General features: G+C 41.8%; 1 protein-coding gene across 6 annotated transcripts in view; it reads left to right on the top strand.

Annotated features, from left to right (window-relative positions):
* SATB1 (SATB homeobox 1) overlaps positions 1-23,102 on the top strand; it is a 255,722-nt gene that overhangs the window by 192,691 nt on the left and 39,929 nt on the right. For all 6 annotated transcript variants that reach the window (XM_075315301.1, XM_075315298.1, XM_075315303.1 and 3 more), the window contains one exon: positions 5,279-5,434. In XM_075315301.1, the coding sequence (XP_075171416.1) occupies positions 5,279-5,434 (156 nt within the window). The remainder of the gene's footprint in view (positions 1-5,278; positions 5,435-23,102) is intronic.

Below are 23,102 nucleotides of genomic sequence, written 5' to 3' on the forward strand. Positions count from 1 at the left end.
TTGTTAGTTGCCATATTGGAGACTTGTATTTGTATTAAAGGGAATTTGTCACCCTAAAGGAATGGCCCTGAATTAAAGAGATATTGTAAGTGTTTTTCTTAAAGCGAACCTGTCAGGTGCAATATGCACCCAGAACGACGAGCAGTTCTGGGTGCATATTCCTAATCCCTACCTTAACCATCCCTGTATACAGTAGAATAGATGAAGAGTTCTTTAGAAAACGTATTTCTAAAGATCTTTTACCGTATGCTAATGAGCAAGGGCACTAACTCCCTGGGCGTTAGTTCCCCTGCCAGTCGCCCCCATTCGCAGGTTAGTACGCCCCTGTGGGCATGCTAACATACTAATAAATGTGCACCGTCACAGGATGATCATACTCACTTCTCCGCTGCACCGACGCTGGATTTTGGCTCAGTGTGCATGACCCCAGAGTTTTCTCATGTGCACTATGAAGCCGGGTGTATGCGTCCTGGCTTCAAACTGAAGTAATGCATATGACCAAAACTCCGGGGTCATGCGCACTGAGCCGAAATCCCCCGTCGGACGCGATGGCGGCGGAGAGGTGAGTGAGATCATCCTGTATCGTTGTGTATTCATTAGCATGTTAGCACATCCACAGGGAGAGTTAGGCAGCGATTAGCAATATACACCCAGAACTGCTCGTGGTCCTGGGTGCGTATTAGACCTGACCAGTTCCCTTTTAAGCCTCGTACACTTTTGATACCTGTCGGCTGAATGATAGTTCAGCCGGTCATTTGATCTACCGTTATCTCATCTGACTTTTCCATTAACACGCGCTTGCCTACCTGTGTTCTCTGTAAGAGCGCTGCTGTGAGACAACTTTTCACTGCGGCTTATCCCTTTTAAAGAACAAAAGGGATAAGTAATTTTTTTTTTGTCCCCTGACATCTATTGGGGGACAGTCGATAGGCCCCCATAGAGATTAGTCTATTGTACTAACCCGTTGCAGGTGCTGCCAGCGTTGGTCAGTTTTTGGGGCCTTTATGGCTTAATTCTCTTTCACTTCCTGCCATAATCCTATAAATATAAATGACCTCTGTAAGCTATTGAAGCATCTAAGAGTCCGCTGTAATATTTTTTTCCTTGGAGTCCTAGTTATGCTTTACTATACAGAGCATAGACTGATAGCTTACGGCCGGGAAATAGAAGAGAGTTTACAGACAATAATTACATCAGTGGAATCTGTGTGGTCTTATATTATAATATTCAGGACCATTTTTCACGGTGACAGATTCTCTTTAACGTAATCGGTTCACTCGCGGGCTTGCCTAACACCATTCTTGTATATGTCCTAATGGTGCACGGCGCTTCCATTAAGTTTTACGGGGATACTTTTGTGCTTTAAAACAAACGCACCGATCGTGGAAAATATTGCTTAGATGCTTCTTATCCAGATTCAATGTACATAATAAAACCGATGAGTTCATCAAACACAAAAGCATCTTTTCTTGACATACGGCAGAGTTTACAGCTAATGATTACCAAATGTCTTCCAGGAGTAATAAATAACACGGGTTGGCGAAGGTGGACAGGAGGAAGCTGCTCCAGTTATACACTAATGTATTGCAAGAAAGAGAGCAAATTTCCTTATTGAAAGGGAACATGGTGTGCTAATGGCTTAGTCTACTATTAATGGACTTTAGCCTGAAGTCCAATGAAGGATCCTTTTAGAGATAAGGGGATAAAACGGACTTCAAATCATAAAAAAAAATGTGATTCCCAATAGAACTACCGTGATTCAATAATTAGTGTTGCCTTAGGCTCCACTGAATCATCGCGTGGTGCTTCTGTACGTCTCGGTGGCTTAGAGGATTACTAATATTTTGAAATGTCTAATAATATTACGGATTCTTTGTACAGCGTTATATTTGCTTTAACAATGACTCAAAATGAGGCAAGATTTGTTTGGTTTAGACATTTGCTGTTGCATATGATAGCTGGGATTTCGGATGATAATCCATTTATCAAGCAATGAGTCAACTGTAAATTCTGGATTTGTAGGAGCTAATGGAACTTAACGGAAGAGTTAAAATGACAATAAGGCTGCGAGAAGCGGGACGAAGGGATAGTAGCTAATGAAAGCAAGATCTACACGTCTAGAAATACAAATATTCTGATCTAAAATGTATAGTGATCGCTAAAAAAAAGCGAAATAAATGGTAAACGATCTAAAGCCCGTTTCTGTAAACAACCGCGGAGGAGTCTCAGGGAATATCTCGCATGTCTGTTCTCTCTCCTTTGCATATTTTTGCTGCCAAGTGTCTTAAAGAACTACAAAAGATTCATCAATTGCTTTAAAATTATTCCATTCTTTTGATGTAAGTCCAACAACAGGTATCACAATCTGCATTGAGACTGATAATACAGAGAAATGTAGAAACGATTATTGATGCATTCATGCACACGGTAGTGTACGTACGTGTCTGTCAGAGGAAAGTGGATGGGGCTTAAAACTTGGAAACGATTTCCGCAAATCCTGAGAAGTCTCCAGCAAAAACAATGTGGAATAATCTTTTCCCTGGATTCTTTCCTTTTTGTCGCTATTATTTAACATTTAATATGGGATGCTGCATTTTAGGATACTGCTCTTAGAATTTTTTTTTAAACTAAGGAGAGTTTGCCTGAAACTTACTTTTCACAGTTAACCCTAGAATGTGCAACCATAGAAATCTACCATAGAAAACAAGTAACCTAGCAGGCCTGTGAGGCCCGAGGTATGCGTTCTAGGGTCAATAAAATGATTCACAATGGTAGAGCCAATATCAGGCCTTCAGGCTACGTTTCCGAGTGTTTGAGTTTTTGATGTTTGAGTTTTTGTTTTTTCATTGCGTTTTACTTTGCATTTTTTTTTTAATATGCATTTTTCTCTCATTTTTGACCCTGGAGTTTTCTCTGTTTTTCATGTCATGTTTTAAATAAAGCTACTTTGTTTTTGACACTTCCCGATATCTGGCTTTTACCAAAACCTTATCATTATATTTAGGTGCAGATTACATGCTTTTTTTGATGTTTCGATGGGTTTTCTATATCTCTCATCCATTTTATTGGTACTATAAGAACGCAAAAAACCCAAAAGCTCATTATGTGAATATTGCCTAAAGGCCCCCGTTACACGCAACGATGTATCTAACGCTATATCGCCAGGGTCAGGGATTCTGTGATGCACATCCGGCATCGTGAGCGACGTTGTTGCGTGTGACAGCAAGGAACGACCGTTAACGATGGAAAATACTCACCTTATCGTCCATCGTTGACACATCGTTCCTTTTCAAAAAATCGTTGATTGTTGAGCACACAGGTTGTTCGTTGTTCCCAAGGCAGCACACATCGCTACGTGTGACACCTCGGGAATGACGAGCTGCAGCTTACCTGCGGCCGCCGGCAATGCGGAATGAAGGAGGTGGGCAGGATGTTACGTCCCGCTCATCTCCGCCCCTCCGCTTCTATTGGGCGGCCGCTTTGTGACGCCGCACGAACCGCCCCCTTAGAAAGGAGGCGGTTCGCCGGACACAGCGACGTCGCTAGGCAGGTAAGTCCGTGTGATGGCTCCGAACGATATTGTGCGCCACGGGCAGAGATTTGCCCGTGATGCACAAATGACAAGGCGGGTGCTTTCACCAGCGATATCGCTGCGTGTAACACCCCCTTAAGGCTAGTCTTCTTGTATATATAATCTATAGCACAGATGTAACTTAAGAAGGACTGTTCACTGGATTTTCTTATATTTTATTATTGGCTCCATAGACTCTGGAACAGTTTTTCTCTTCTGTGCCCCTATATTCTAAGGTTCTGCTCCCATCCTTGGTAATAAAGAGCATCCACTATGCACATTTTCTCTCCAACCAACTGGGTGTATGCCATGAAACTTCCCTGATGGGGTTTTGCCTTTTCTCCTCTGATTCCGTTGTTATAGAGTGGGATAAGCTAATGCCCTCAGAGAAGTTAAGGGTTGCAGCCTGGTTTCGGTTATTCTTAAAATGTGTGTTTGGTTTTTTTTTTTTAGTATATCAAACAGATATCAGAATAAATGTGTTGCTTGGATCCAACCGTACAACTTACTTATAAAACAAAGGTGCTCAGAGGGATTTGGCTTGCATTCCGGCCGGTAAACCTTACAAAACTCTGCTGTGCCTTCCTTTAAATAACGGCCATCATCCTCAACCCAGGCCCAGGCATATGTGTTCAGTGTGGAGAGTAGTGGAAGCTGCTATTGGGCACTTCTGATCACGACTGATCTCTTGGGAGAAAAAATAAAAGGATTGGATGTGGCAATTCAACGCGCCTTATTATCAGTCTGCCAAAAGTTTGGAATCCCACTCCCTCCATCAGATGTTCAGGGGAATTGGATGACTTTTCCATAATGTGCATTGGGGCTTTAAAGTATCAAATTGCCTCTGTGGGAGCAGAACATCATTATTTCTGTATTGAATTATCCCCCACTTGGAAAAGAAATGTTCTTAATAGCAATATTTTTGGGAAGTTGCACCTGAAGACCTCCATGCATGCGGCTCCTCACTAGTCCCAAAATGTATGGAGCTGTAAGAGGACCATATAGGGGAAGGAAACAAAAATCTAGTTTATTTTAAGCCGTGTAGATCCTGATACTAAGTATTTATTTTTTATAGAAAAGCCCACGTACTTCATCCACTAGGTGAAAACCTTGTACCTACTGACAGATCACAATCTGCTCCGAAATCGAAAAGATATGAACGGGTAATCATATCAGCAAAAGGGCAAGGTTAAGCCATGTTAAAGGGGGAAATTTAATAAAAATAAATAGCTGTGGAATCTGGGATGCCGCCATTACGCTTTTATCACAGGCATAAATCATCTCAGTTATGTTGCATGCCGTTCAAGATAAGCAAGTCTTTTCAAAGACAGATGGTTAAATTCTTTCACATTAATTGCAGAAAGCTTTCAATTGCACATTTGCACGGTTCTGTGAAAATATCTGGCTGGTTGCCATAAAAGTTGACCGATGACTTTTTTTCTATTGGCTGTTGTTGTTTGACAATGGAGACTGTAATGTTAACCTGCTCGGAAAGCGTACAAAAATTACTTTAAGTTGTTGCTAATACAGATTTATTTGTGGGTTGTTTTTTTGTTTTTTATTATTTTATTGAGTAATGATTATTTTCTCAATATTATTTTATGACTGGCAACGAACAAAATAAAATAATAAATATATATAGTATAATTATTATTTTTTTTTTTTCTACAATCTGAGTAAATTTCCTCTTTCTAATGTATGTTCCAGGTCAAAACAGCTACCATTGCAACCGAGAGAAACGGAAGCCTGGAGAACTGCAGCATGAATATTAATGCTTCCATCTATGATGAGATTCAGCAGGAAATGAAAAGAGCTAAAGTATCCCAAGCACTATTTGCAAAGGTTGCAGCTTCCAAAAGCCAGGTACATAATATTCATTTGAAGAAAAAATATTATTCTGCTTTCTGTACAGATATGAAGCGTTCCAATGTGTGAGAGGTGAATTTAGAGCATCGTACACAGGGTGGTGTCTAAGCCTTATTGCTCCCAGAGCATCTAATCTACTTCCATAAGCCACGAAAAACAACATAGACACTTGTGGGGTTTATTCAAACTGGTAAAAAAAAAAAAAATTAAAGTATTTTGGAAACTCGGAAGGGTTGCTTCATAATGGTGCTTGTGGGATTATACAACAAATATTGCATATATCATAGAATTGAGCATATCCTTTCTGGAATGGCTATCATGGGAAGCCCCCACACATTACAGCCATGTGTACTGATAAAAAACATAATTTATTCTAAATAAATGAATATTAATGAATTTATTGTTCCTCCCGTTAATTTCTTCCCTATGCCAGAACTGAGAGAACAATATTATTTTTAACAGTTTAACTAATATATCCACGGGATGTAGATCTTCCTATTTTACTTTTTCTGTAGGTTCCACTCTGTTTTGGCTCAAAATGGATATTCACAAAATATTAAGTTGTCTCTTTCAATAGGGGCTCTGCAAACTTAACTCTGTAGAACCACTTCTTGAATGGAGTGGAAGTGCACGTTCTGGACCTCTGCTCCACTCATGGAACTGCCAGAGAATGCCGTGCGCAGCTCCCTGATATTTCTAGCAGTACCATAGACCATAAAGGGTGCAGCGTTTGATCTTGTGCACCTCTGCTCTATTTATGATGGGGCTCTGCAGAGCCCAATTTCCTGAATTCAGAGTCCAGTTCTCAGGATAGCAGGGGGGCTTATGTGTTCGACTGTAGAGATGAGTGAACCCGAGCTTCGGTGTTCATACCAAACACAGACTTTGCCAAAAAAACAGTTTGGGTTCGGAATTCAGGTGCTTTACATATGCAAACCACTCGTGTGAGCATCGCTGTGCTCGGGTACGCTCTGTGCTCCACCCAGTGCGAGCCACTTGCAGTGTTTGCTCGGCTCACACTGGGGGTAACAACAGCGTGATTGGATATAGTGTGCACCACACAAAAAAAAAAATGGAAAAAACCCCATTCACCTGCCCCATGTTAATGGCTGGCTGCATTTGGGCAGAGATCCAAATTGTCCAATTAGTGACTTTCATTCGGCTTCAGGTCAAGTCTGGGTCCCAAACAGAACTTTAATGTCCAGCTGACCCCACCGAACCGAACTTCCACGGGTTCACTCATCTCTAGTCAACTGTGCAGCAATCAGTAGGTTAACCCCTATCCATTAGGACAAGGGATAACTCAATATTATAGGAATAACCATTCAATGAAGCTTGATACAAAATAATGACCTAAATGTCCACTGTGACACTGCGCTAAGAAAACCTCCGGTCTTATTTAGTCTCTAGATGCAGCCGTCGATGGCAACACCATAAGTGGCTTTGAAATGGAGGGTGCTCTGTACGCCATACTACTAAAAGGGTGACCATGACTTCTCATAGCAGGCAGGGATTTAAAGGGGTGGTTCATACTACCGGTCACATTGATATTATGTTGAGAAACAGGGTTTCTCTCAAATACCTTGTGTTGCCAATCGTGCCTGTGAGCGGTGCTATTGCAGTCCGCTCACCCAATTCTCGTGACCACTGATGTCCGTTGATGTCATGTCAGCTGAGGAGGGCCCCAGTCTTCCTCAGTGACTGGACTGTGGGCGGTGAAGCTTGTCACAGCCCAGCTTCTCGCGCACTCTATCCTTGGCTGCAGAGCACTGCATGCAGGAGCGATACTGGGCTGTGATGAGTGGTGAAACGCCGTCCACAGCCCAGTGACTCAGGGGAACTGTGGCCTGCCTCAGTTGATGTGACATCACCGAACAGCAAAGGTCACCAGGGATCACTCGAAGGGGGTGAGCGGACCAAAATAGCGTCGCTCACAGGCACTACTCGCAGCACAAGGTGTATTTGAGAGAAACCTTGTTTCTCAACATAATCTCAATGTGGCCAGTAATGAAAAGGGGTGACCCACCCCATTTCTAGGACTGCCAACTATGTACAAGCAAAAGGATTCCTTTCAGTATCCATAGGAACCTGAACTATAAAATTATGTTATGTGATGAAGGTTGTAAAGAAAAATTACCGTTTTGTTTTTTTTTTGGGGGGGGGGGGAGTTGTTGTAGTAGCTACTGGACAGTATTCACTTTAATAAAGAGACAAATAGCTATGTGAACATAATAAATACACCTAAAAAGTACCTTTTAATAATGAACCTCTAAAAAGGTCCAAAAGGACCCAGATTTAAAACGGACAATGGACAAAGACATTCACATGAATATATAGTAAGCCAAAATAGTGACTTAAATATAGATCGCCCACTTAGGTAGGATCAGTTTATCACCATCCAAGTAAAGGGGCCCTATCCCAAAAAAGGACCACCTGTTATCCAGGAGCAGATCAAATAGAAGGTATAAGAGGGGAACGGTCTTACCCAATCTGCCGTAAAAATCCCTCTTGATTATGTGTGTACCAGAGAGCTGAATGGTTCAGTCAATAACTGGATAACCTGGTCCTCCTCCTCGTGACTCAGGATCCACAATACTGAATTACACCAGTGCACCACTGCAGTGAGCCTCGTATAATTCAGTATTGTGGATCCTGAGTCACGAGGAGGAGGACCAGGTTATCCAGTTATTGACTGAACCATTCAGCTCTCTGGTACACACATAATCAAGAGGGATTTTTACGGCAGATTGGGTAAGACCGTTCCCCTCTTATACCTTCTATTTGATCTGCTCCTGAATAACAGGTGGTCCTCTTTTGGGATAGAGCCCCTTTACTTCGATGGTGATAAACCGATCCTACCTAGGGGGGTGAGGGGGGGTTGGACTATAAAACGCACCTTTTAAAAAGAAAATAAAATTTTCCCTAAAAACTTTTTGTCCTGTAGTCTGGAAGTGGTTTCCTGTGGTGAAAGAGAATGGTGACACTTTGCCAATTACTGAGAGAGCTATGCAGAGAGTAGCTCTCTCCTTCAGCCTGATGCTGATCTGTCTGATCGGTGCAGGGCAGGAGAGAAAGCGACCTGCACAACAACTGAATAGTGGAATTACTTTTTGAGTCAGTCACATGCCTGGAACAAACTTCAAAATGCGCGAGTGTATACACTTCACTTATAATCGGTGTCTATTTTTCTGTTTACAGCAGACATTGTGTGTGTGTGTGTGTGTGTGTGTGTGTATATACAGCAGAGTTGTGCGTGCTCTACCTTTTTAGTATATTAAAATTATTGGCATGAAAGCCACTTTCTTAAACCACCATGGACAGTAAAGCAGTATTCCCATCTCCATGATCCTATCCCAGAATGTAGTAGGTGTAGCAATAATAATAATATTAGCAAATCCCCTCCCTTTAGAAATGTAGTATAGTTCTGATATAGCCATGTCTCTTACCTCATGTGCAGGGCATTGCAGCTTGGGTATCCATGGTTAAGCTCACGAACAACAAACTCCTTATATAAGGGGATGTAACCATGGATACTTAAGCTGCAATTCCCTGCACATGAGGTAAGAGACATGGCTATATCACGAAAACTATACTACATTTCTAATTGTATAAAAAAGCAAAAAAGAGGAATAAATCTCATTACTTACAGCAAAGATGGAACTGCAGCTGTATATTGCCCAGGCCAAAAGACTACTACTCTGGCAGGATATAGCTAAGCCCCCACTAAGTGGAGGCATCACAGGTGCAGGAGGAGCAAATCACACACACTTCCAAACATGGAGGAGGTGATTGCTAGATGGTAAAACTGCACACTGATGGCTTGCATAGTCCGCTGTTCTAGAGAACAGTGCTCTATGCAAGCCATCAGTGTGCAGTTTTACCATCCAGCAATCACCTCCTCCATGTTTGGAAGTGTGTGTGATTTGCTTCTCCTGCACCTGTGATGCCTCCACTTAGTGGGGATTTCGCTGTATCCTGCAGGAGTAGTAGTAGTCTTTTGGCCTGGGCAATATACAGCTGCAGTTCCATCTTTGCTACATTTATAATTGGAGGAATTTTCTAATATTATTATTTATTATTATTATTATTATTATTATTATTATTATTATTATTATTATTATTATTATTATTATTATTTAATAATAATATTACACTTACTAAATCTTAGAGATGGGAATAACCCTTTAAATATGTTTTTCCTATTTTATGCTTTCTAATCCAGGGGTGCATCTTTTAGTAAGGTGCGTCCTACAGTCCAAAAAATCTGGTAATATAAGTTAATGACATAATGTATTCTTTTTGCATCCCATCTCCTAGCATAACTAAATAAGATATGGTCAAAAACTAGTGTATTCTTCTGAGATGTTGCCAATCAGTCTTAAAGTTCTCACAGTGCTCTGCAATTCAAGACCTTTGTATATTCCATCCTCGGTTGTAAAAAAAAAAAATGTAAAAAAGTTATACATTGCATTCTATGAACTCAGAAATAATGCCATAAAAAGAAGTACCGTATTTTTCGGACTATAAGACGCACCCTGGTTTTAGAGGAGAAAAATAGGAAAATAAAACTTTAAGCAAAAAAATGTGGTCATGACACACTGTTATGGGGCGAGGATCTGCTGCTGACATTGTTATGGGGTAATGTCCCCAAATTCTCTACTAAGGTACCCCATCCTGGTAATGATCCTCCTGCCTTGTATATGATCCTGCTATAAACTCCCATCCTGCTCATATACCCCCATCTTGCTTATATACCAGCATCCTGCTCATATTCCCCCATCCTGTTCATATACCCCATCCTGTTCATATACCCCCATCCTGTTCATATACCCCATCCTGTTCATATACCCCATCCTGTTCATATACCCCCATCCTGCTCATATACTCCCATCCTGTTCATATACCCCCATCCTGTTCATATACCCCCCATCCATCCTGCTCATATACTCCCATCCTGTTCATATACCCCCATCCTGTTCATATACCCCCATCCGTCCTGCTCATATACTCCCATCCTGTTCATATACCCCCATCCTGTTCATATTTCCCCATCCTGCTCATATACTCCCATCCTGTTCATATACCCCCATCCTGTTCATATACCCCCATCCTGCTCATATACTCCCATCCTGTTCATATACCCCCATCCTGTTCATATAACCCCCATCCGTCCTGCTCATATACTCCCCATCCGTCCTGCTCATATACTCCCATCCTGTTCATATACTCCCATCCTGTTCATATACCCCCATCCCTCCTGCTCATATACTCCCATCCTGCTATATGCCCCCATCGTGCTCATATACCATCCTGGTATATGGCCTGTATCCTATAGCACAGAGAAAAAAAACAAACGTTTATACTCCCCTTTTCCTCACTCCCTGCAGCCGATCATCTTCCTCTCTGCACCACTGACCTGTGTGTGTGTGTGTGTGTGGAGCCGTTCCCCTGCAGCACGCGATGTCTTCCTGTCTGTGCCGATCAGCTGACCAGCACAGATCAGCTGACCGGCACAGACAGGAAGACATCGCGTGCTGCGGGGGGCCGGCTCCATACACGGGGACGGGTGAGTACACTGATTCACTGCACCCCGCGCTGATGATGACGCGCGGGGAGCAGTGAATACAGCCGCACATGATCACTCCAGGCTGTAATTGCCAGGGGTGATCATGCGGACCGGCTCTTTACTATGCGCGCGTCCCCGCTCGTCCTCCCGCCCACCTGTCAGCGCCGGCTTCTGCGCTGAGAAATGGGCGGGAGGATGGGCGTGCATATGTAATGAGCGGGCACACGTGGTCACAGCAGGCTGCTACAGCCTGCTCGTGCCCCCAATGACCCGCTCCACCGCAGCACCTCATTCCCCGCAGCCACAGTCAGACCATAAGACGCACCCCCAAACTTTCCCCCAACATTTGGGGGAAAAAAAGTGCGTCTTATGGTCCGAAAAATACGGTAATTTTGTTCCACAAATAACTGGTGGGTGATATAACTATGTCTTGAGAAATAAATGAAGTTGGGGCTGTAGGAATTTGACATATGAGAAAACTCTGCTCTCGCCACCACCTATCAATGCTAATATCTATGGATTTGGATGCCCTTAAAGGGACAAACCACTGGCCAGGCAGCATGCTCGGCATCCTTGCTTGAGAACAGCAGCTGACTGACTGGGCAAAGTGGAAGTTGAGTCCAGCACCCGGTGGCTGAAATTAACACTTAATGGGTACTGAATCGATGGATGGGGCTAAGTTTGGCAGTTACTCCCTATACATAGATCGATGGGAGTCTGACCACTGGGACCCTCACTCATGCCAAGCATTGTGTGAATGGAGTGACGTCCTATCATACACACCTCCACTCCAATAATTTTTAACAATGCCGGAGATATCATAGCCCGTAGTGTGGCTGCTCTTTGCTCCATTCATTCGTAATGGGCGTGTCGAAGGTGCACAGAGAAGCCATGGGGGTCCCAGCAATTTAAGCTATCCCCTATCCTATAAATAGGGGATAACTTTAAACTTGGGACAAATCCTTTTCAATTATTTTTCAATGCATTAAAAAAAAATACTGTTGTGTCCAAAATGTTAATTTAATAAAATTGTCCATGTACGTCCTTGTTCCCCCTCTGAGCCCACCATCACATTTTAAAGTTCATGCCTAAATATTGAGGTTTTGTCTATAATGCCGACACATTACGGATGAGTGTCCGGTCAACCGATGGAAATGTACCGCATTTTTGAAGAGTTTTGTATGCTTGACACCTTTTTGATATTTTTTTACTGTTTATAATCTCCGTTTTGTGTTAACCCTTTTTCTTCATGTCTATATTGTATCCATGTTTTCCTATCCAGATCTCTTGTCTTTTGCATATTTTGTACATTGGTATATCCCATTGTTTAGATTCACCTTGGGGGATGATGCATTTTGTAAATTGTAGAAGTTGTTCTAGGTTCTACTTTTGCATTTTTTTGTGATGTATTTTTGGAATAAAGTTTTTAACCTTGTTAAATTTGCAATTGTCTAATTTAAGAGCAATTTGTAATTTTGTATATTCTCTTACCTTTACCTGCTACTTTATTAACGATATGTCTATTTTAAAACTGGTGTAGCTCTACATTTCACAACTCAAATCCATTATCATACTAAATATATTAAAGACCTGATAAAGTTGGTGTACTTGGTATGAAAATCTGTATTAGAATGACTGTGTGATCCTAAAATGTAATTGACCATTTTATTCATAGGCAGATCCATGTCAGAAAGGCTGTACAGTGGAACCTTGGATTACGAACATAATTGGTTCCGGGAGTTTGCTCTTAAACAAAGTTACTCTTATATGAAAGCAAATTTTCCCATAGGAAATAATTGAAACACAGACAATTCGTTCCACAACCCAAAAATATTTACTGTATTTATATAAACTTATTACAGTAATACAAAATAATGTGCTGTATTCATATAAAATTATTACAGTACACTAATACAACATACTGTACAGTAAAAAACATAACTTAAACTGCACATTAGCTTCCAATAGAATTGTTGGTGTGCGGGAGGTACAGTATAAGCAATGTGCTGTACTGGTTAGCCGAAAGAGAGTACAATACTGTATCCACAAATGCAAATTGATAGAAATGCTATATAGTATATACTGTACTGTGCAATGGTATACTGTATACAGTACATATGAACAGAAAATTATCTCCAGAGCAGGTCAGAGTGCGGTGAAAGGACAGAACTGGAAGTGTGCACGGTGGAAATTTGCTCTTATTGCAAAACATTGCTCTTAAACCAAGTTACAAATTTGTAAAAAGCTTTGCTTCTCTTGCAAAACGCTCTCAAACCAAGTTACTCTTAAACCAAGGTTCCACTGTATAATCATTTTGGGAAGTTTCCCTCCCTATGACTAAAATGCCTAAATAAATTTAAGGAGTATACAGTCCTTGTGCTATGGATTTGCAAAGTAAGTACATCAGCCTCACCAGATTTTTTACTTTGAGTCACTGATTAAATTTAAATTGCATCCATGTCTTCCATGATGAGAAACCGAGCCTTCCATAGACATGAGTAGAAGCAAACACAAATTAATAAGGCGACAGTAGGACTCTTCTGGCACATTGGTTACCTGGCTCTTGGATTTTGTCCAGTGCTGCTTAACAGAGATTTATTTTTATCCATGTAAAGTAATACTGAAATATTGCTGTATTATGAGAGGAATGTGTCGTAATGCTGGAATTCCATAATGAATGGAACAGGGACCAAACGTGAGAGCATTTTCTACATTGTCATGTTATGTAGAGTTACCATTTTGAAGATTTGCAAGGTTTTTTTAAAAATTTTGCACAAGTCAAAGCAATCTGATCAGGACTTGTGTAACCGATTAGTGAACAAGCACTTCACCCGTAACATCTCAACTCCACCCCAAACTCATCATACTATGATGGGCAATGGATTACGGGAGTGCATTATCCTATTAAAAGGGAAAGAGATTGTGTTCTATCATTACCTAAAATCAGAAATGACCGCTAGTTACATATGTGTCCTATTTTTAAATAAAAAATAACATTTTTTATAAAGCATCTGAAATGTATTGCTTCTTCAGCTGAGATCGGTGTCCTTGAAGTGACATCGTAAATAGAGATGAGTGAACCTGAGGTTTGGTTATCAAACCCAACACCAAATTTAAAAATCAAGGTTCGGATGCTTTACATGCGAACAAAGCTGTGCTCATGTACGTTTGGTGCTCAGCCCTGTACGAGCCGCTTGCAGTGTATGAACGGCGCACACAACAGCGGGATCACATGTAGTATGCAACACAAAAAAAGTTTGAAAAAGCCCGTCCACCCACCCCCGGAAGTGATCTGCTTATGGCTGGCTGGATGGAGACTCATACTGCCAATCAGTGACTTGATCCGGCGTTCGGGTCAAACTCGAGCCTGTGGAGCTAGACTCGTTTGCTGCCGGTGAACCGAACCTCGACGGAACTGCTCATCTGTAATCATGAATACATGAGTGAACACTGGAAAGGCTCAGATTTACCAATACTGTCAGAAAACCACAGCATTCCTGTTATGGTGTGTGCTCACAATATCTTTTTCAGGTGATTTTTTCCCAGTACCTGCCTGAAAAAATGCTGCCAAAATGAACATAATTCACAGCAATATAAAAACAACTTTGCTATGCACATGTTCCATGTTTTATCATCTCTTTTAACCATTTCAGAGTGCAGAATCCTAAAACATTAAAAAGTAGTAGTTTGCTCTTCCATTGGCCGTTTCCTCTAGGAGGGGCCTCAGTTGTTATAGTTAAAACCATACAAAAATAGATGCTGATTGTAGAGCCACTGCAAAAAGGGTTAAACTGCTTCAGAAAAAAGTGTCACCTTTCTGGTGGGTGTACAGGTGAAATTAAAACTGTGTGTACATACCCTACCCTCATGGTGCAAAGTAAATTAATCTTTATTGGAAGAATAGCATAGGATATCCACAATGTCAATTAATGCCAACGTTTTGGTTCATTGCTGGGCCTGCGTCAAGTGATGTAGGCTTTTACTCTGTCTTCATCTTGACAGTCATTGACCTTGTGGATGCTTATCTTATACTGTGCTTGCAAATTAAATAGTCTTTATTGGTTCAGTATGAGAGTGCCATGGTTTTCTGACAATATTGGTTGGATTTCTCTGGATTCTATCACCGAACCTAGCTAATACTTGAGTGCCAACCATCTTGGACTAGAGCACTAAACTTGACAGAGGAAGCAGTGAGAGGCAAACGGGCAGCGGTAGAATGAAGAAATATATAATTTTACATATATATATATATATATATAATACATTTCAAGGGGAAGGGTCACTTTCATTAGCGTCTCTGAAAATTACACAGGTGTAATTTATAACTAAGGACTGAAAAGACAATTTGCATTTTAGAATAGAAGCAATAATGGCCAACTCTGATCGCTTGATCATACTCTGAAACTCCTGGGTCCCTGCTTCTCTTTACGTTCTAGTTACGTTTTGACACCGGAAAAGTTAATCCCTGCTGCCAGCTGTGACCCATGTCAACCAGAGATTGGCTAATTGTCATTTCTTTTGTGCCAAAACAAACCAGGAATAGCAACCAAAAGGGACTACATGAAGATCATAATTGGGTATCAACACATCTTTTGTTATAAACGTTTATTTCCTTTTGTAAGTATTGGAACAACACCAAAAAAAGCGAGAGGAAAACAGGCAAATTGAATTTCACACAAAATCCTAAAAATGGGCCTGACAAAATTGTTGGCACCTTTCCAAAATTGTGAGTAACCAACTTTGTTTCAAGCATGTGATGCTCATTCAAACTCTCCTGTGACAAGCAACAGGTTTGGGCAATACGAAAATCACTCCTAAAACCAGATAAAAAGGGGAGAAGTTGACTCAATCTTTGCATTATGTGCCACACAAAGAGGAGAATAGAACTGTCTAAGGACTTGAGAACCAAAATTGTTGAAAAATATCAACAATCTCAAGGTTACAAATCCATATCCAGAAATCTGATGATTACCAAAGGATTTTGGGTCACAATGTAGTGCCCTGTGTTAGAGCTGGATTTCTGTCCTATGGGTCTTCCAGCAGGACAATGACCCCAAACATACTTGAAGAAGCACCCAGAAATTAATGGAAACTGAGTGCTGAAGACTTCTGAAGTGGCCAGCAATGATCCCAGATCTAAATCCCATTGAACACTTAATCTACTGGAACAATTTCAAGGGTGCCCAACCTTTTGGCCATGATTGTATGTGTACAAAATTGAGGAGTTTAATGGAAAAGTGTCTAAATCCCACGGAGTCCAGAGAGTGGCTCGTGAGTTGATTTCTTTATCAGAGCCCAAATTAATAGCTCTTCTCAGACAAATGGCTTGTATATTTTTCAGGAATATCACACCAAATATACCTGACGAAGGAGGCGGTAGGTCCCAAAAACATATAGTATTAATTTACATCTTAAAAGAAATCAGTCATTAGGTTTTTGCTAACTCTTCTGAGAGCAGCATAATGTAAGAAAAGAGACCCTGATTCTAACAATTTATCACTTATTCTACTTTCTTAGATATATGTAGCAAAGCTCAGAAAGCTAGCCCCACCCACACCACAGCTTTTTATGTACATTGTGCAGTGACAGTGAGCTGCTTATCAGAGGAGGAGGGTTGTTTGGACCAGGGCTCGTGTGCACTATAGTCCTGGTGATTTAAAACATTCATTGTGTGCAAACCACACAGCCTTAAAAGTGACACATCTCTGAATTTGGTGTTTTAACCCCTACATCATGCTCTCCTCAAATTACATCGCAAAAACATGCTGACAAATTCCCTTAAATAAAGAATTCCACTTATAATCCACTATCCGTACTCCTTGGGATTTAGGTGCCCTTCTAGTAAACTCCTAATTTTTTTTTCACACTGCTGTACTTACTAAAATAGACACACTTATAGAGGACTTGTTGGCTTTTCTTACATAATAATAGACAACCTACCTTCAGAAATTGGAAATTAAACTGGATTTGTATGCCCTCAGAGGAGCAGTGGTCCTAAATCCCAGCCTCTGCTCTTAGAACTATTTCAATAATATTAATGGTACAAACAAGCAATGACAAGTGTTGATGATTAATCAGACAGGCACGGATTGCAAAAGTGATCCCAGACTATTTAGACATGTAGCTCTTGCTGTGGATATTTCCATCCCGTGTGGATATTGATGAAAACTTTGAGAATGAACAGTAATTTACCTCTGAAAAAGATAAATTGGCATGGTGTGGTATTGATTATCTTCATTGCTTGTCGATTTTGATGACGAAAAATAATGTAAAATTTCATCCATATGTGTAGTGCTGTAATCGAAAGTGGATTCGTTCTGTGTAAAATGGCAGATTAAAAAAAAATAATAAAAAAAAATCTGGTCATCTACGGGATTCAGACAATAATAGCTGCGGATTTTAAGTGGTGTTCTTTTACTTTGTGACCTCTATATCTGCTATTTGTCTACTAATATAAATTAAATCTGAAGGTAAATAGCATTTTATAGGGACTTATAACCATGTGAAAAGTGGGCAGATATTCCCGTATCTCCCCTGAGTATTCCATGGTTTTGTTTTGGGTTTTTACTCCTAAAAGCTGTCATAAGATTCCAGAGGGATGTGCCTTTTTCTTTAGTGCTTATTGTTATGCTTTTTGCTATGTAGTGAGCGTTGACTACAACCGCAACCTTCACCACTCTGATAACTGTAAGGAAGCATCCCTTTATCTGCAGGGAAATGGCATTTTTGGAGGTGACCGGTCCCTTTTAAAGTGTGGTCTGCCATTGTGGGCGCAAAGTAGTATGTAACTATAGAGTGAAATAATTGAAGGGAGTCTGTCAGCACAATATGACTATTCAACCCAAGCACAGGTACTCCATGAACCCTTGGCATTATTTTCCATCTATCTCTGTTCCCTATTCCTTGATTAACTTCTTTGGCTTTACAAGAGTCAGAGGAACATGGAGATTAAAGGGGTGATTCACCCATGTTCATTACTGGCTACATTGATATTGTGTTGAGAAACAAGGTTTCTCTCAAATACCTTGTACTGCCAGTAGTGCCTGTGAGCGGCGCTATTGCAGTCCGCTCACCCCATTCGCGTGGACCATCCCCCCCGGGCTCTTTGATCTCTGATGTACGGTGATGTCACATCAACTTCCTGTTGACCTGACATCACTGAGGCGGGCCCCAGTCTCCATGAATCCCTGGGCTGTGGGCAGAGTTTCACCACTCATCACAGCCCAGCATCACTACTGCTTACGGCACTCTGCAGTGAAGGAGGAGGGAGCAGAGAGATGCTGGGCTGTGACGAGCGGTGAAACGCCGCCCACAGCCCAGTCACTCAGGAAGACTGCAGCCCACCTCAGTTGACATGACATCACCGGACATCAGAGGTCATGGAGCCCGGGGGTCATGCGAAGGGGATGAGTGGACCACAATAGCGCCGCTCTCAGACCCTATTGGCAACACAATGTATTTCAGGGAAACCTTCTTTCTCAACATAATATCGATGTGGCCAGTAATGAAAACTTGTGAACCACCCCTTTTTAATGAAAAACCAAAAAGGAAGAAGATGCACTAAACTGGTTTGGACACTACAAGACTGCACTGCACTCCAGTGCTTGGTTTGAGAAGTCATTGTTTACTGACACTCCCTTTAATGAAGCATTCCCAGAAAAATTGTATTTACCTATAAATCGCTATTTTCTCCTGATATCCGCACTAATATTGGCCCTCTCTTGTATAATGTTACCACAATTCAGATTAAAACCAAAAAAATGGCCGGCCAGTTCAGATTAGCCAGTCGTTCAGCATCTTCTGTGTGGCCCTGAAGTTGGATACAGCTATATAAGCCCCCCATAAAGGTTCTTAAAGGAATATACTGAGAAAGTGACTCCTGGTCTACACACTGACTTACACAGCTTGTGTTAATAGCAGTCATGTTGTGAATAAAAGGATCAAAACGTCACTAACATCTTAGATCATAACTTCAGAACTACTATTCTATCGGTTTGTTTTTTTTTTCTTTTAGAATATTCCTTCCCACTTTTCATCCCCATCCAATGTACAGTCACATGGGAAAATAAAGTACCCCCTCCTTCCAACCTTTCATGTTCCAAAGAAAATCACACCCTTTTATATATTGACCACTCCTGCAGTACATATCTTCTTAGTCCTTACTGCAAAATATCACTTCTCAACCCCTCTATATAGAGTACCATCCTGCAGTACATCACCGCTCTCATCTATTCACTGCCCTATTCTGCAGTACATCACTTTTTATCAGCCAGATACATACACACACACACAGACTCGTACTACTTAGCATCACTAATCCCAGCCCACAGTATACTGCCTTGTCCTGCATTACATCACTCCTCTAAGCCGCCTCCTTTACAAAGCCCCATTCTGTAGTACATCACTCCTCCCAGCTCACTGTATACAGTGCCTTCCTACAGAACAGTAGCTTAACCCTCCTCTATATAAAGCCCCATCTTGGACGTAATACTTCCTTTTTCTCAGCCCTGTACTGCAGTATATAATTTCACTAAAGGTACCTTCACACACAACGACTTACCTGTGATCCTTAAAACGATGCGACCTGATAGGGATCGCAGGTAAGTCGCTGGGAGATCGCAGGTGAGATGTCACACAGTGAGATCTTACCAGAGATGCAGAACAATACAGATCGCAGTAGCGACCTGTATAACGATCTCAGCAGTCACTGTGATCCTGTTACACAGTGTCAAACACAGCGATGTGTCCTGCCCAGCAGATCATCGCCTTTGAAGAAAATGGCCTGGACCATTCTGCAACGACCGGCGACCTCACAGCAGGGGCCTGTTCGCTGGTAGGTGTCACACATAATGAGATCGCTAACGGGATCGCTACTGCGTCACCAAACGGTGACTCAGCTGCGATCTCGCTAGCGATCTCGTTATGTGTGACGGTACCTTAAGCCTTCTCTATACACAACCCCATCCTTCAGTACATCACTCCTCTCAGCACCCTATGTACAGCCCCCTCCTGCAAAGCACCACTCTATTAGGCTTCCTTTGTTCATAGTCCCATACTAGACTACATGTCTCTGCCCCCTGAAGACAGCCCCCTCCTGCAGAACATCAGTCCTCTTGGCCTCTATACACAGCCCCATCCTGCAGAGCATGTCTTCTCTCAACCGCTTGTATTCATCCCGCTCCTGTATAGCAGCACTCCACTAAGTTTCTTCTATAAATTAACCACAGCACTCCTCTTATCCCCCTATACAAAGCCACATCCTGCAGTGGCACACTCCTCTGTTACCTGTAAACACATATTCCTCCTGTTTTCTGGCAGGTGGAGCCTTCACCCCTTCTTGTGATATCATCACTGACAGGAGCATCTCCATTCAAGGCGCAACCATACATAATAGTGAAGGCTTGCTGACTGCTGCAACCCCGATGATTACTGCTGCAGCCGTAGACACATAGAGCACCTCCAGCAGTTGAAGAAAGTAGGCGATTACAGCTGACAGAGGTGCTCTGTGTGCTGGCAGCTGCAACAGTAATCTTTTGTTACCAGCCCAACTATCTCCACAGCACCCCCTCTTCCCTCCCTGATAACTGCACCCCTGGACCACATGCCCAAATATCTCCTTCCCACCACCTTCCTAATTACACCCCAGAATAAAGTCATGAATGGCTTCCCATCTCTCAAAATCTTTCTGTTCTTCGGATGGATTGTTCTGACCTTTTAGCAATAAAATGTTGTTCTTATTTAAGTGGAAGATTTTATCCTCTGATCACTGTGCAATTGTAAGACCACATTCACATGTCTGAGTTTCATGTTCTGTGTAAGGAATGCATTTTCCTTGCCCTTCAGGTCTTCTCACCAGCAGATCAACAGCCTAAGGGTACAGTTTCACTTGCGTTTTGCACGGACTAGTGCAATCTGATAAAACATCAGATTGCTTTCACTCTAGTGCAAAACTATGGGGCAGTGTCCATCTCTGATTGATTTCTCATGCCATAGCAACATGCAGAATGAATCGCTGCATGCTGCATTTGGCAGTGAGTCTCAGCTCACGCACCCCCACACAAGTCTATGGGCGCGTGTGAAACAACGCATTGCACTCGCATGTCATCCGACCGCAGTGCGATGTACGTAGAGACAGGCAGCGGAGGAGATGGGGGAAAAAGTGTTCCCTCCCTCTTTTCTGCAGCTGTGATACGATTGCAAGATCACATCACAGTCGCATGACCCTCGCCTGACGCTCGCAACAGAGGGTCATTAGCATAACGCTTCTGATGCTCAAGCATCGGAAGCTATGCACAAGTGGAACCATACTTTTATAGTCATAACTTCAGACGTCAGAAGGGCCACGGTTTGTGCATAGACCATGATGCTCTGAAATATGAATGCAGCTTAAGTGTGTGTCAACGCATAACTTATTTGCAGGAGGAAATCTGCTGCACATTTTAGAGACTTGAAAATCTTCAACACAAATCATATATTGCACTGTGGATAGTTGGTACTGTAATAGGCTACATATTTTCAGCTTGCATTGCTATAATAATCGAATACAAAACGGGAGTAGGCCATGTATGCTCACAACCAATCACATTTGAGATCACATTTTTCAGAGTCGCTTTGGTAAATGAGAATGGTAATCTGGTTGGTAGCCATGGGCCACTGCTCCATTTTGTCCCTTCACTTGTTTAGATAAATCTCTCACATTGTGTATACAGAATATGTATGTATCAACATAAACCCATGAACAATTGGGCATGTAAACAGATGAATCTCAAACGCTTCCCTACCCCTTAATCAGCCTGAAAGTGGTAATTTCGGCCCCGTGTTTCTTTTATTGTTGGGTTCTAAACATTAAGTGCTATTTAAACATTAAAGTGAGCTGTTTATATTGGTTCAGTGCTCAGCATGTCATACATCGGGCCACTGTCATCTCTTATGAAGTGTAAAATTCTGTCATGAATCATGGCTTGTATATCAGAAATTACTGTAATTTTGATTGAAAATTATAGGGCTTTTGAAATGTTTCTAATTGTGATAGAATATTTTGTTTATCTCGAAACCTGAATTCTCTTTTTAGATGTCTTTATTCACGTGTGAAAAATACATATTAGATGTTTTAGCTTTTGTGTGTCTCGTGGGTTGTTTTTTAAGCTCAATTTAAAATGGCCAAACATTTATTAATATTCTTGCTCTGTTTTGTTACTCTACTGAAATGCGGGAGCGAATGTTTGCTTCATCGAAAGCTTGGGTGCTTATTTTACTACAACTGAATGTATGCCATTCTTTTTTTTTTCTACTTTTATATTATGAACCTTTTTATTTTTTTTGTAGATAGATGTGATAAATGCCTGTCTTTATAGATTGATAAGCTATATATAAATGCATGTAGGAAATCAATATATTTATGCTTGCATGGATATAGATTATCTATATAGCCAAATATCTAAAATGGATATGGGATGGATTGATAAAGGGACATGGAATTGATTGACACGGGATGGATTGATTTGGAATGGATCCAGAGACAGATAAAACCCATATACACGCCACATAGTTGTCACCAGAACGAATGTTTGCCATACAGGTATCTCTCCTAAGGGGGCCTTTACACATTGCGACATCGCTTCCGAAATATCGTCGGGGTCACGTCGTTAGTGACGCACATCTGGCGCCGGTAGCGACATCGCAACGTGTAAATCCTAGGTGCGATGATGAACGATCTCAAAAGCGTCGAAAATTGGTGATCTGTGTAGCGTCGTACATTTCCATAATGTCGGGTCGACCGCAGGTACGATGTTGTTTGCCGCTCCTGCAGCAGCACACATCGCTGTGTGTAAACCCGCAGGAGCGACAAACATCTCCTTACCTGCGTCCCGACGGCAATGCGGAAGGGAGAAGGTGGGCGGGATGTTATGTCCCGCTCATCTCCTCCCCTCCGCTTCTATTGGCCGGCAGATTGGTGACATCGCTGTGACGCCGAACGCACCTCCCCCTTGAAGGAGGGATAGTTCGGCAGTCACAGCGACGTCGCCAAGCAGGTATGTGCGTGTGAAGCTGCCGTAGCGATAATGTTCGCTACAGCAGCAATCACCACATATCGCATGT

This window comes from Anomaloglossus baeobatrachus, chromosome 6 (assembly GCF_048569485.1).
Source record: "Anomaloglossus baeobatrachus isolate aAnoBae1 chromosome 6, aAnoBae1.hap1, whole genome shotgun sequence".
NCBI classification, from domain to species: Eukaryota; Metazoa; Chordata; class Amphibia; order Anura; family Aromobatidae; genus Anomaloglossus; species Anomaloglossus baeobatrachus.